The following is a 14538-nucleotide window of genomic DNA, read 5'->3' on the forward strand; positions in this document are numbered from 1 at the left end:
CTTATGGGTGCTCCACTGGAGGTAACTCCCAAGCAGTATCCCTTCCGAAGGGCTGGGGCTTCAGAGTTGGGTCAATTATAGATAACCGTACTCTCAAGCTGAAGATGGCTTCCGAGGCGGTGTCCCCAGAGATCACAATAACATTCTGCAAAAAAGTGTGGACTGACCCCCATGTCGTTACTCTACAGATCTCTGAGAAAGGGACATTCTTGAAGAAGGCGACAGAGGAGGAAATCAATCTTGTGGACTGTGTATGAATCAAATCATGTTGTGAATTTGGTCACATTGTCTGATGCAATTTGAGACCCCTTAGAGTGTCTTTGGGCTGATATTGCTGACTCCTTAGATCTTTCGACAATGGATAGAAAAAGTCTAAGGGACTTCCTGAAGGTTCTTGTCCTATGAAGGTAGAAAGCCAGGGCTCTCCTGACATCTAGGGTGTGAAGTATAGCCTCCCTGTTGTCTTGATGAGTTTTGGGGGTTAGAAGACTGGCAGGTGAATCAATTGATTCATGCAAAATGGAGAGGTTACCTTGAAATAAATTTTGGATGTGGCCTGAGCGTAACCTTGCCTGGAAAGAATACTGTGTAAGAGGGATGCACGATCAGAGATACTCTCTCTCCTATTCATCTGGCGAAGATAATTGCTACTGGGAAGGCCCTTTTCATTGACAGGTACATCAGTGAACAGGTGGCCATGGGTTCAAAGGGAGGTCTAGTCAGCCCTTTCAGTACCTGGTTTAGGTCCTACATAGGGGTAGGCAGTTGGGTGGAGGGAAAAGGTCTATTAGAACCTTGAAGAACCTTTTAGTGGTTGTGTGTGACAGCACTGAATCTCTCTCTACAGCAGGGGTCAGCAACCTTTCAGAAGTGGTGTGCCGAGTCTTCATTTATTCACTCTAATTTAAAGTTTCATGTGCCAGTAATACATTTTAATGTTTTTAGAAGGTCTCTTTCTATAAGTCTATAATATATAATTAAACTACTGTTGTATGTAAAGCAAATAAGGTTTTTAAAATGTTTAAGAAGCTTCAATTAAAATTAAATTAAAATGCAGAGCCCCCGGACCGGTGGCCAGGACCCTGGCAGTGAGATTGCCACTGAAAATCAGCTTGTGTGCTGCCTTTGGCATGCGTGCCATAGGTTGCCTACCCCTGCTCTACAGGTTGGTGAATGCTAAGCTGCTAGATAGACCCTAAGAGAGTTTAGGGATAATCATGACTTTAAGGGTCAGAGCATAGTCCAAGATGTGTGGAAGAGCTGCGGATGTTGGGGAGATTTGTTGTAGTTTGTATAATTGTATTTGGCCATGAGCATCTGATAGTTGGCAATACGGAATTGTAAGGTGGCTGAGGAATATGCCTGTCAAAGATCAAGACACTTCCAATCTCTGTTGTAGGGCACTGCCCTGGATTTGTGTTGTCGGCTATGAGAACTGACAGTGTCCACCACAACAGAATTAGATGGCGGTGAGAGAAAAAGGAACTTTGATTCCTATTTGGGGACATCATATTTTTGGTGCGTTACACATCAGAGATGCCAATTCCAAGGTTTGCCACATCATTTTAGCCAGGTCTAAGATGGCTTCACTAATTAGGAGGGCAATCTTTGAGGACAAAGAAGAATGGAGGATATCAAGGAACTGATGATGGGTGTCCTTGACCTTCTCTAGTGGCATGTGGGGAGAGTCCACCACACTCTTTACCAGCTCCTGAAAAAGAGGGAAATTGTCTACCAGAGAAGGTGGGGAAGGGATGACTGCTTCGTCCAGGGAGGAGGAGGATATGGCCTTTTGTGCACATCCTCCTCAGTACCAGCTTCTTGTTCCTCCATCTCCTGAAGCCCTAGATGCCATGGTTGAGGGAGTGTGCTGGGAGGGTTCTCGGGCGAGGCTTGAAGCTGTTGGTGTGCCACTCAAGTGTCCCAATATGGCCACTGTGTTTGCATAGGGCCTGGTGGAGGTGCCCGTGGGTGGCTGTACCAAGATGGCAGTGGTGGTGGAGCCATCTGTGGGTACATTCTCAACCCTGTTTGTATTGGGTCTCATATGGAACTTGGGAGGTGAATTGTGAGACCACCTCCTCTGGCTCACTGTCCAACCCCTCAATAGACAGCGGAGGGGCATGGCATGGTTGCAGGGATATCCCATGCCCTATAAAGGCTCAGAGTCGCAATGTCAGTACTGAGAGGCAGGGACTTGGGTGCATCTGTCATGCAGAAGGCTCTGATTTGGTGGAATTCTGCCGGTGCCAAGCTCCCGGTGGTGGTGCCAAGGGACATGGAGCTCTTCTCTGCACTGGTATTTCTGGTGCTGGGCAGGCTGCCATTGGTAGTACCTAGGATGACTCGAGTACCGGGAACGTCTTCTTAGGGTGCTTGCCCTTATCTCTTGGTACCAAAGATTCGGTGCTCATGCCCAAAGGATCTGTGGGCTGTAGTGGCTCAGTGTGGGGGCCCTCCCACTCCAGGTCCTCAGGAGGCCACCCCGCCTCACTACTTCACTGATACGTCAGTTGCTGTGGGGAATGAAGCGGTCTCCCCTCGTAGCTGGGGCCCAGACCTGTGCTCTGGCTGGGTAGGAAACAGTCTATTAGCCCAGGCCCTGGATCAAGGTGGGGCAAAAAAAGAGTCTGAGGCTCAGGCTTCTGGCCTGGGGAAGGGGATACTGTCACCCCTGCGTTGGGGTGACAGTGGTGATGCAGGCCCACCCAATCCACTGTGTCCCGGCCCAGGGCCCTAGCAGTGACAAAGTGCTTTGTCACTAGGTCAGCCAGGATCCATGCCACAACATGTTGACTCACCCTCTGTCACCATTGCAGCCAGATGTGTCTGCTACCCCGGGCCACTTCTAAACTCCCTTTCTTGGTGTACCTGTTGCCGTGCGGAGGGCTGAGGTTGATGACGGCTTCCGGGACCATGAGCAAGTCTTCCGGGGTCTGGTCCATCGGTGGTCTGGGCCAGTTCTATGCTTTCTCCAGGTCTGAATCAGCTAGTGGCCCTGGTAGGCCAGGCCAGTCCTCTGCTCCCTCGGCACGCTCCGCCACTTCCCAGCTCAGGAGGCCACAGGAGGCATCTCGTCTCTCCAGTGGTTGCCTCCCTACTGAGCTTTCTGGGCCGCCTTTTATACTTCCTGCCCCTCCTGCTCACTTCTTTGGGGAGGGGCAACACTACGGGGCCTGTCAGCAGTACCGGTTACCGATGATTGTGGTGAGGCATGGGTGCCTGACTGTGGTTTTGGTGCGGATGGTGCCAAGGATACTGAGAGACATGGTGATTGCTTGCGGCTACCTTTAAGCTTACTTAGGGGACTTCCCACTCTCTTTTTACACTTGAGAGAGGAGTCACCAGCCTGCTTCTTTGACCTATTGGCCTTAGAAGTTGAAGCTTGTGGGGAAGACTCATGTCCACCAGGAATTAAGGTCAGAGAGCTGCCTCCATGAAGGTAATTTTTTGGCAGAGCTCTCTGTCCTTGCGGGATCTTGACCAGAGCTGCTGGCAGAGGGTACACTTTTGATGTATGTGGTCCTTGATGAGGCAGGACTGAGAGTGCTTATCCACAACTGGGATTGCCTTATTACAGGTGCGGTGCTTCTTGAAGCCCAGGGAGGTGGGTGTACCCCACTAGGGACGGGTCCCTAGTGGGGAAAGGCAGGAAGTGGGTTTTTTTCTGGAAGGGTGGGAATAAATAGAAATAACTAAAGCTATAATGAGAACTGTGGAAAACTAAGTGTGAATACAAACAGGAGAAGAATTAGTCTTAGAGGATTGCTAATGGCTCCGTCTTTAATCAAGGGCAGTTAAGAAGGAACTGAGTAAGGTTAGCCTGTGCGTGCTGACTAGCCTCATGGCACAGCAAAAGGAGAGACAGTGCATGTGTAGGCCCAATGGACACCGCTACCAAAGTTCTCCGACCAGCAGCACAGGGATGCAGACACACCTACAGTGGAGCACCCATAGGGACACTACTCAAAGAAGAACTTTATACTGTGTTTCTAATCATTATATATTTCATTACGTTTTTGGCTTGCAATCATATTCAATTTTGCTATGATCCAGTCAGAACTTACAGGTTAAACGAGCCTGTGTCAGATCTGTACCTGATTGGGAGATTTCTTTGGGCTTGTCTACACAGTAGGGTAATGTACACTATGGGGGGCATAAGATTTCTGCAGCACATTAACATGTTGCACATTAATTAGTTGGTGTAGACTCTGCTGGTGCGCATAAAAGGTTTCCTAGTGTGCTTTAACTGTTTCAAACAGCACCACATTAAGATGCACTATGGAACCTTCGGCACACACCAGCAGGGTCTACACAGACTGATTAATGTGCAGCACGTTAGCGCTCTTTAGAAATCACACCCCTGTAAAGAGCAGTCTCTTCCAATACAGGAAAGTCCTCAGTGATGCTTAGGGACCCCAGAAAATGATGCTAATGATTCACCAGGGGACACTCCTTTCTACAGAACCAGTGCTCCAGACTGGCGTTAGGAGGCAACGGAATGTACCATAAAGGTGAGCTCCTGATTTCTAGGCATTATATAATGTTTTCCACAAGCATCAGCATGTGGTAGAGCAGCATGCTAACCACAGTGTCCTAGCCAAATTCAAACTTGGATCATTAGTTTAAGATTTTGTACTTAGTTTCAATAGTTTATAGCACTTTTGATTTTCATCTCTTTTCAAAATGTGGTGTGGCAGTGCTGCATGCATTTAGATTGTTGCTATGTTTCACTACATTTAAGTAGTGGATGATGTAATCCCTATGTAACATTTGTGTAGTGCTTTGGGATCCTTCAGAATGAGAGGCAGCACGTTTATAACACAAGATAATCTTACTTTCTAGCTTCTTTATTGGATTTCATTCTGCTCTATCTATCTGCACACCTCTTAGGAGATAGTCTACATGGAAAAGCCTTATAGGTTATAGTAACAGATCTACCAGCATAATCCAAAATGGCTTTTTTCAATATACCTCAAACTCCTTCCCACAAGACATAAGCTGAAATTCTTTAGTATAACTAGACCAATTTAAATTCACACATTTACTTATATTAAAAGAAAAAAACTTTTCCATACGAGCAATGCCCAGATAATCTAACTCCTCGCTTGTATCCCTTCCACATAAACGGTTTAGTTTTTTCTTTTTAAAGCAATACTATAATGGTATAACTAATGTTAAGAAATAATTCTAGTTCTATTTTGAATATGCTTCAAAAGCTACTGTAAAAACATATATACCTCGTACCTTGAGCATTTAAGCACTCCACTATGTAACAAGGAAAATAAGTAAGTAAGACTGAACTTATTACCCTCTTCTACTTACCTAACAGCAGGTCCTCAGGTGGAGACACCCTCAGCATGTAATGGAAAAACAAAGCAGCACAACGAAGGTAAGGTGTGATCCCTTTCTTAACACAATCCCACAAATGCCAGCCTGGAACATCACGACTAAAGCAGCTATAACACACAAATCAGAAATATCTGTAAAAGCTCAGTGCACATACCCTCCTGGGCCATAACTATACTGAACATTTTTGGCAATTTTCAAAACAAGGTTAGTTCCGGGTGTTGGTCAATGGCTACTGCTCCCACTAGGGATGTGTAAAATGTTAACCAGTAAACTGATTAACTGATAAGCATCAGTCTTACTGGTAAAATATTCTGGATAACATTTAAACTCTGGCTGCGGGACTCTGCTGCCGCCCTGCCCCCAGCTGCCATCCCCTTCATCCTGGGTCCTGGCTGTCACCCTGTCCCCAGGGTCCCAGCAGCCGGACGCGCCAGCGGGGGGCCGGCAGCCAGGACCCGTGGCCAGCAGCGAACGGAGTCTCCAGGCATGTGGGGAGGAAGCAGAGCTTAATGGTTAAATTTTTAATTTTTTAAATGTTTAATTTTTTTTAATTTTTTTTTAAATAAAGATGTTATTTACATCCCTAGCTCCCACCATTGTTAACCCTGGTGGAGCTGCAGTAGTGTTAGCACAATAGGAGGAAATCGCTTAAACTCCTCAGTCAGATACAGCCCCCAAGACCTAGTTTCTAATTTTATGAGAGTTAAATTTGTTTAGAATATCTTTGTTATCTGTCAAGTGCTTGCTATTGTTTCTACAAATGTGTTTTTAGTTTTATTAAAAACAAGCAGATATTTATTTCTAAAAACTGGCTCAAGATGGTTTCATTTAGTTTCTTCACTTTTTTTCCTGGGATTGAGGAGGATGTTGGCAGCTCCAAAGCATGTCATATATAGCAATTAAATCATATCAGTTTTCCTTTTCTTATAGAAAGCCAATGACTTTTTTTTGCAAAATTAAATTGGTTTTCATATGCATACACTTAACTTCCTGAAATTCTGTTAAAAACCCCTCAAATCATCTTAGAGAGAATGGGAATAAGTGTGAAGAAACCATACCTTAAACTTAATTATGGGGAGTCACAACTGACAATACAATCATAGTAGACACGGAGACAAAAAAGGAAAGGCTACTGATATTATGTGTGAAAAAAGCTGGATTATAATCAGCACTACTAACGTTCTTGCAATGTATGTTATCAAAATTTAGCCTGGATACACCACAACCCATTTTAAATGTATACAATACCCATATTTTCTGGGGAAAAACACTTCACATTCAGACAGAAGATCTAGATCTTTTCCAGTTTTTAGGAGTGTGGGAGACACTGCTGACACAGCACATGGACTCCTGGTCTAACCCCCTATAAAGTATGTCTAACCATTATTCTTTTGTATTTCTCAAGTGAATCTCCAAGAATTTTTCTATGCATCTTGCAAAACAATTATTGTTACAACTGAAGTGTTACTTACCCACTCGTGTACTGGCAAACTTCCCTACAGAAAGACTCAGCAGTATGAGCCTCCTCACTGTTATCTTGTGATTGAGCAGTGGGGGATTCTGTGCACAAAAAGATTAATCCTGTTGTAAATGCACTTTGATTCCATGTATATAGAAAAGAAATCTCCATTTCCATTACTTTCAACTATTTACATACAAGTTATAAAAAATTTTACATTTCATTTTATTAGATCATTTCCTATTTGTGCTCAACCCAACAAACAAAAATATCCCCTCACAAAATTGCATTATGTAAATGTGGGGACTGCTCATCCTCATTACAGAACTGCTTCCTCTCCTTTATCTTTTGACATTACTTACATTAGTAACCACATAGGATTCAATATCTTCTTCTTCCATGATATAATGAGATTAAATGGGGGTGGGGTTTCTTGGGAAACATAACAAGAGGAGTCCTGTGAGGCTACTGTTAGTACTGTTCCATAGCAGTGAGTACATAGAGCAGTGCAATTCCCATCCTAATCAGATAATCAAGTTTCATATTTCACCTCTAAATTCCCAGGCCACCACCATGCCAGAAAACCAGAATCACCAAGTCCCTTCTAAACCTTTAGCTCTGAGCTGTCTGCACTTTGTCAATGCTTTGTTTTCTCTAGGGAGCAAAAAGTATGTGGAAGTTAACGGTTTTCCACTAAATTGTCTACCAAGTCATTTTGCAAAAACTGAATAAAATGCCTGAAAAAAATCTAAAGGTGGAGGTACCCTTACCTGTTGCAGAGGTCAGAAGGATCTGTGTTATGTGTGCCATAGTGACCAAATGGAAGAGGTAGAGGTGATTATAGGCAGAGCTAATAAATGAAGGTTGCAAGTCTACAGTATCCTCCCAATATAAAGATGGGAATGCTAACACAGCACCTACCTAGAGTGGAAAAAGACAAAAACAGCCAAAAGTATTGGTGAAATACCAGACTCAGTAGTTCCGGGGCAAACAAACACCACATAAACCTGATAATGAGAAAATAAGTTAACAATCACCTAGGCTTATTCATTAATCCTCTCTAACGGTGGTGTAGTTATTTAGCACAAACCTGTAACATCTGAGACCATGTTTTCAGTTAAATTAGTTTGATGATCTTTCTAGCTCTAAGTCACAAACAAAGTCTAATCATGAGGTGACACAAAAATGCCTATTAATTGATTACAAAGAGCAGCAATTGCATGTGGATCTACAATGGTATTCACAGATAATGCATCAGAGGCAAGATGCTTAAATTGCAAAAATAAACTGAACATGCTTACCAAAATGTGAAACATATCTACATCTAGAATGGATGGCGTGTCTTCCATTTTTAAGTTTGGTAGAAGAACTACAAGAACAAAAGTTAATTACAGATTTGATTAAAAATGTTAATTGATTTTTGTATTGGAATTATAATGGCAAGTTGAGAGGCCATTGTTTATATAACCTCCACCATCCTGAAGGGCTCTGCCTAGTCAGCTACAAAAGCAGTAAAAGCCTCCCCGTGCCCACTTGAGTGGGCACATTTTCTGAACTGTGTAACTATCAACCTATCCTTACTGTAGTATCTGAGCACCTCAAACTTTAATGAATTTATTGTCACAATTGTGAGGTGCGGTGGTGTTATCCCAATTTTACAGATGGGGAAAAGAGGCACATAAGAGACTAGGTGATGGGAAGTCTGGCATAAAAGGGAATTGAACTCAGGTCTCCAGAGTTCCAGATTAGAACTGTAACCACTAGAACATCCTTCCTCTCTATGCTGTATTATTGGTGTTTGCCATTTGCTAAGGAAAATTTACAAGAACTTTACTTAAAATCACTGCAGAGATTGGCTAGAACGGGGTGGAGAACAAAAACAATGTGTTACCTGCTAGGAGACGAACCAGATGTTTCTGAATCAGGCTTTGTGGTGATGTAGTCCTCTGAGCAGCTGCAAACTGCACTAATGCTTTAAGGCCACTGTGCTAGAGCACAAGAAGAGAATGTGGGGCAGGGAAGGGGAAATAAATTAATGAAACACAACAGTGCTAGAATACTTCCCTTTTCAAGTCCAGTATAACTGAAGAAGTATAAATGAATCAAGTATGAACCTCTATGCAAGAGTTAGGAATGTATGCTACATCAGACCCATTTTTCAGAAAGCACAAGTATTTTAAAAATTCCAGAGATCATGACAGAGAATTTCTTTGGACATTACTACTGTATTTGGTGCCAGCAATTCCAATTGTCCGTGTTTATTAACATTAATTACTTCTTGGATTATCCATACCTGTCTATTTTGCAGAGATCCAAATAAAGGTTTGCCCTCATCTTCTAGAAGGTTTTCTTAAAATTAAAACAGAGAAAATAAGTGGTAAGTTATGGGCTCTTATGTAGACTATTATAGCTGCTTTATCTGGTCTTCACATATTCCATTCACTTGTGCTTGTCCAATATCAACCTGTCCCCAGTTACAGGGCTGCTATTAAAATGCAATTTTACTCTGACAAGTGACTCTAAAATTGCTATTGTAAGGTTCCACGTTTATTGTCTCTCCAGGATTTCCACATAAATGTGCTTAGTTTAAAAGTAAAACTAGTTAAAAAAAATGAAAGAACGAACCATCTTTCAGACCTTGCACACTTAACTTAGATTCTAAGGGTCACACTTGGGTTTTTTCCATTTTGTGTGTCAACACTGGTGATAGGGTTCTACGGGTCAAACAACATATTCATTACACTTGTGCAACCCCCACGGCCTTCCAAGTATATCCACATTGACTCCTATGCAACCACTTTGCCTTCAATGGGTTTGCACAGGTATATTTGCTTGGAACTTATTAAAAATTCTTTGTACACAATGGAATAGATTACAGTTTCTTCTCTCTCACAACTGTGGTGTTTGTTCAGGTGTAATAGGAGTAAAATAACCCAACCAAACCAAAACAAACACTAAAAATCCATCATATTTTTGTCACTAATGCCTCTGAACACACACAGGGAGCAAACCTGTTGAGTGAAGAGGTGTCATTTTTTAGAGATGATCCACACTTTAAAACCTTTAAAGTGTGAACAAAATTTTCATTTTTTTTTTTTTTAAGACCAAAAGCATTAATTTAGATCTTGTCATCTATGGTTTATTTAGGTTATCTTTACATCCAAAATGTGAAAAGGGGAGGAAGGGAAGAAGAAAACAAAAATGGTTACTTAATTGTTGTTCTTTGAGGTATGGTTGCACAAGTATTACACTCAGCTGCGCATGTAGTCCAGCATGCCAGAGCCAGAGAGTTTTGTGCAACAGTATGTGTTGGGGTGGTGCATGTGCCCTGCGCATCCTTGTGGCCCCTCTTGAGACCATAGAAGGGCCGTGCCATTCAACCTCCCACCTTGTTCCTTTTGCACTGGACTATGTTGGCCTCAGGCCTCCTAATGCAGAAGGAACGGAGGATGGGTCATATGTAACCACATTTGGAAGAACATTTACTATCCAGATATTAATTTTTTCTTTCAAGTGGTTGCACACATGTGTTCCACTCACGTGACTCACAAGCAATACCATTAGGAGATGGGGCTTGGGGTATATTTAAATAGTGACTGCAATATTGCTTTCCTAAAGTTTGCATCAGATATTGAAGTTGTAATGATTATATAATGATTGAAGTTATGCATGAAGGACCAAGTAGCAGCCCTATGAATATCCAGTATGGGGATTTAGCTTAGGAAAGCTACCAAAGTAGTTTGAGCTCTTGTTGAACTGGTCTATAGTCTGTGGAGAAGGGGTGTTTGCCTCCCACAGACCGTCATAATACAGAAAATAATCCATCTAGAAATTGTCTATGGTGAAACTGCTTGCTCTCACTTTCTTTCAGCATACGAAACAATGAGCCGAGGAGACAGCCTGAAAGACTTGATCCTGTTCAGATAAAAGGTCAATGGGCACCTTATGTCCAAAGTATGCAGATAATCTTCATCCCTATTTGAAAGCGACTTCAGGAAAACCAAAACCAACCAAAAAAATGAATAGTTTGTCTGGTTCAAATAAGAAGCCAATACTGCAACAGTCAGAAATTTAGGATGTAGCCTCAAAGCTACTTCATCTTTAAAAAACAGTTTATATAGAGGTCCTGCCATGATAGCCTGAAGCTCACCCGCTCTTCTGCCTGACATAAAGGCAATGAGAAAGAGTGCCTTCTGACAGAGGTGGTGCCATGAACAGGTGGGCAAAGGCACAAATGGGGGACCCATCAAAGCAACTAACACGATGTTAAGGTCCAAAGTGATGGGAGGAAAAGGCTGAGCAACCATTTCAAAAATCTAGAGACCATGGGGTTGCGAAAAAACAGTTGCCCCTGAACAGGAGGATGGATTGTTGAGATTGCTGCTAAGTGAATTCTTGAGGGAGCTCAGAGAAAGACCCAAGGATGAGAGATGTTACAAATACTCTAAAATGCCCTGAATCTTAGCTTCTACTGGCTATATTCACTGAGGAATGGACCAGATTGAAAAACATTTCCACTTAGTGTTCAAATAAGTGGATCTAGTGGACTGCCTTCTAGCATTAAGCCATAGTTCCTGAACTGTTTGTGAGCAGTCCTCCTCAACTTGATCTAACCACTCAACAGCCACGCTGTGAGGTGCACCCTTTTGGGATGTGGGTGCAATATCCATCATTGTTGCTTAGAGAGCAAGCCTGGAAGGAGGCGGCAGAGGCCATGAAAGCTAAATTGAGAGATACTAAAGATCCAAGAACCAGCACTGTCGAACAGTGCATGATGCAGTGAGAGTTGATCTTATTTCAATTTGAGGATAACTTGTGGGATAAGTGGAATAAGGGGTAATGCATACGTGAGACTCAATCCCCACCTCAGAAGGAAGGTACCAGTCAGTAAGCATGGATTGTAACCCACTTCAGAGCAGAATTGGGGCATTTCTTGTTGTCTTTTGTTGCAAAAAGGATGCCTGCTGGAATATGTCCAACTTGGAAGATGATCCTGAACACACTACTCTTGAGGAACCACTCCTGATTCTGGGAGAATCTCCTGTTGAGATGATTGGCCAACTGATTCTAGGAAGCAGTTATGCAAGTGGCAATGGGAGTAATGCATTCCTGGATGCAAAAGTCCCACAGATTCATAGCTTCTCAACAAAGATGATTGGATTATGTCCCTCCCTATCTGTTTAGGTAGTACATTGCAGTTGTACAGTTGGTCAGTATCTGGACCAACAACCCCTTGATGTGAGAGAGAAAAACATAGCAAAGTTTTGTGAACTGCCTGGAGCTCAGGTGTGGTGATATGAAGTCACTTTGTGCTCTGTTCATAATGCTTGTGTTCACTACCCTTCTAGGTGAGCATTCCAGCCTATCAAGAGAGGTGTTGGTGGTAATAACTGTCCTGGATGGAAGCAGGAAGAAAAAGGTACACCCCAGCATAAGTTGTTCTGATCCATCCACCACTCTAGGAAATGTAGGACTGCAGGAGGAATTCAGGTCAACTTGTCCAAGGGAATATCTGTTCAGCTGATTGTTACACAAGGGAAGAAGTGAATTCCCATTCTCCTCAAATAGGACATCATCACCACCCTTCACTTGGTGAACACGGTCAGGGCTGACAACAAGCCAAAGGGAAGTACTGTGTATTAATAGCGTTCGGCCTCTACTACAAACCTCAGACTTTGGGTAACTTGGCAGTACTGCCACATGGAAGTAGGTTCCCTGGAGATCAAGGGCAGAAAACCAGTCATTGAAATCTAAGGAAGGTATGACTTATGTTAAGGAAACCATATGAAATCTTGCATACATAATGTGCTTGTTGAGATTTCAACAGTCCAATATGGGTCTCAGAGCCCGCTTGAACTTGGGGATCAGCAAGTATTGAGATGAACACTCTTTTCCCTAGTGCTGAAGGGGAATTCTTCAATGGCCCTTAGAGTGAGCAGGTGTGATCTTCTTGCAAGAACACTGACTTGTGAGAAGGGTAACTGAGAAGGGAAGGGGTAGGAGGGTGGGAAAGGTGTGTGGAGAAGAATTGGATATAATATTTAAGGGCTTGTTTACAGTGGCAATTTACAGCAATGCAACATTCTCACTCAGGGGTGTGAAAAAACACCCATGAGTGCAGCAAGTTGCAGTGCTGTAAAGTGCCAGTGTAGACAAGCCCTTAAATATTGTATCCAATTCTTCTGGTAGCTTCGCCCCTCATGGAGGTGGGTTTTTTAGAGTGCTGGGAGAGCTCTCTCCCAGCTCTGCACTGTGACCACACAAGGCATATTAAAGCACTGGTGCAGCAGCACTTTAGCATTGCCAGTGTAGACAGTGTCTCAATGCTTAGGAATATTTGTTAATTGTTATGGTTTCCCAAGCACTGAGGAAATGGGACAATCGGTCCCAATATAGGGGGAAGAAGGAGATAATAGGAAGATCATTGAGACCTGTATTGCTGTCCTCAAAGAAGCAGTCAAATAGGCTGTTTCCCACAGCTGACTGAGGACATGCTGGAGTTGGAGTGCCTCTTTCTCTCTGATTTGAGCTTCCTTCTAGAAAAATCATGCTGCCTTGGTGGGTATAAATGCTACCTATAGTACTGATGTTGATACTGTTGCAGGAGTCTGTACTGATGCATCTTGGAGGTTGGGGTATAGAATCCCCATGAACAAAAGGGGTAGCACAAGAGTCTAAACGACTCTCAAGTTCCATCAGTTTTATCTGAAAACAAGAACCTATCAAATGGGAGGTCCTCTATGGCAGTGGTTCTCAAACTTTCCAGACTACTGTACCCTTTTCAAAAGTCTGATTTGTCTTGCATACCCACAAGTTTCACCTCACTTAAAACTACTTTCTTACAAAACCAGAGATAAAAAACACAGAAGTGTCACAGTACACTATTAATGAAAAATTGCTTCTCATTTTTGCCATATAATTATAAAATATATGAATTTTAGTATAAATATTGTACTGACATTTCACTGTACAGTATATGGAGCAGTATACACAAGTCATTGTCTGTATGACACTTTAGTTTGTACTGACTTTGCTAGTGCTTTTTATGTAGCCTGTTGTAAAACTAGGCAACTAGCTAGACGAGTTAATGTATCCTTTGGAAGACCTCTGGATACCCCCAGGGGTACATGTAACCCTGGTTGAGAACCACTGCTCTATGGTTTGCTGGATGTCAGAGTTAATGGCCAGAAAAAACCATCAGATCATCTAGTCCGACCTCGTGCGTAACAAAGGTCCCCAAAACCACTCAGGAGCTGCACACTAAACCCAACAACAGAAGTGAGACACTGTCCAAGGCTAAGCCCAAGTTTAATACCCAGGAGGCTATCCTCAGTGTTATTGCACAGGCCATCACTCTAAAACAGTGGTTTTCAACCTGTGATCCATTGACCCTGGGGAATCCGCAGACTGTATCTAAGATTTCCAAAGGGGTCTGCATCTTCATTTGAAATTTTTTAGGGGTCCGCAAATAAAAAAGGTTGAAAACCACTGCTCTAGAAGTGTTTGCTGCATCAAGTGCAGACTGGATCAATGTTTAGGTCACCACACAACCTTATGCCTGGAAAGCCTTATATTCCTCCCTTGCATCTTCTGGTAGTCAGTCAGTAAACTTGTACATTATGTTCCAGTTTAGAAAGTTATATTTTGCTATCCGCATCTGGAGAGAGGAGGTGGAATAAATGTTTCTCCCAAACAAATCAATTATCTTGGTCTCTTTTTTGGGGGCG

The 14538-nt window shown here is 42.8% G+C and overlaps 1 protein-coding gene and 1 long non-coding RNA gene across 6 annotated transcripts in view; one reads left to right on the forward strand and one right to left on the reverse strand.

Annotated features, from left to right (window-relative positions):
* Positions 1–14538, reverse strand: part of UBR1 (ubiquitin protein ligase E3 component n-recognin 1) — a 157500-nt gene that overhangs the window by 19481 nt on the left and 123481 nt on the right. For 4 of the 5 annotated variants that reach the window (XR_004000019.1, XM_030559608.1, XM_030559607.1 and 1 more), the window contains exons 36-41: positions 9105–9160; positions 8703–8799; positions 8113–8180; positions 7582–7732; positions 6825–6912; positions 5326–5459 (exon numbers count right to left, since the gene is read on the reverse strand). Coding sequence is in view for 4 of the 5 variants with exons in the window: in XM_030559608.1 (XP_030415468.1) it covers positions 5326–5459; positions 6825–6912; positions 7582–7732; positions 8113–8180; positions 8703–8799; positions 9105–9160 (594 nt within the window). In the remaining variant the exon portion in view is untranslated. Of the gene's footprint in view, positions 1–5325; positions 5460–6824; positions 6913–7581; positions 7733–8112; positions 8181–8702; positions 8800–9104; positions 9161–14538 lie in introns of those variants that run through there. The other variant, XM_030559610.1, reaches the window with a different exon arrangement.
* LOC115650142 lies at positions 260–14200 on the forward strand. Its single transcript, XR_004000021.1, has 3 exons — positions 260–270; positions 3653–3655; positions 13753–14200. It is a non-coding gene; the product is annotated as an uncharacterized LOC115650142 (long non-coding RNA).

Source organism: Gopherus evgoodei, chromosome 4, assembly GCF_007399415.2.
Source record: "Gopherus evgoodei ecotype Sinaloan lineage chromosome 4, rGopEvg1_v1.p, whole genome shotgun sequence".
Lineage (NCBI taxonomy): Eukaryota > Metazoa > Chordata > Testudines > Testudinidae > Gopherus > Gopherus evgoodei.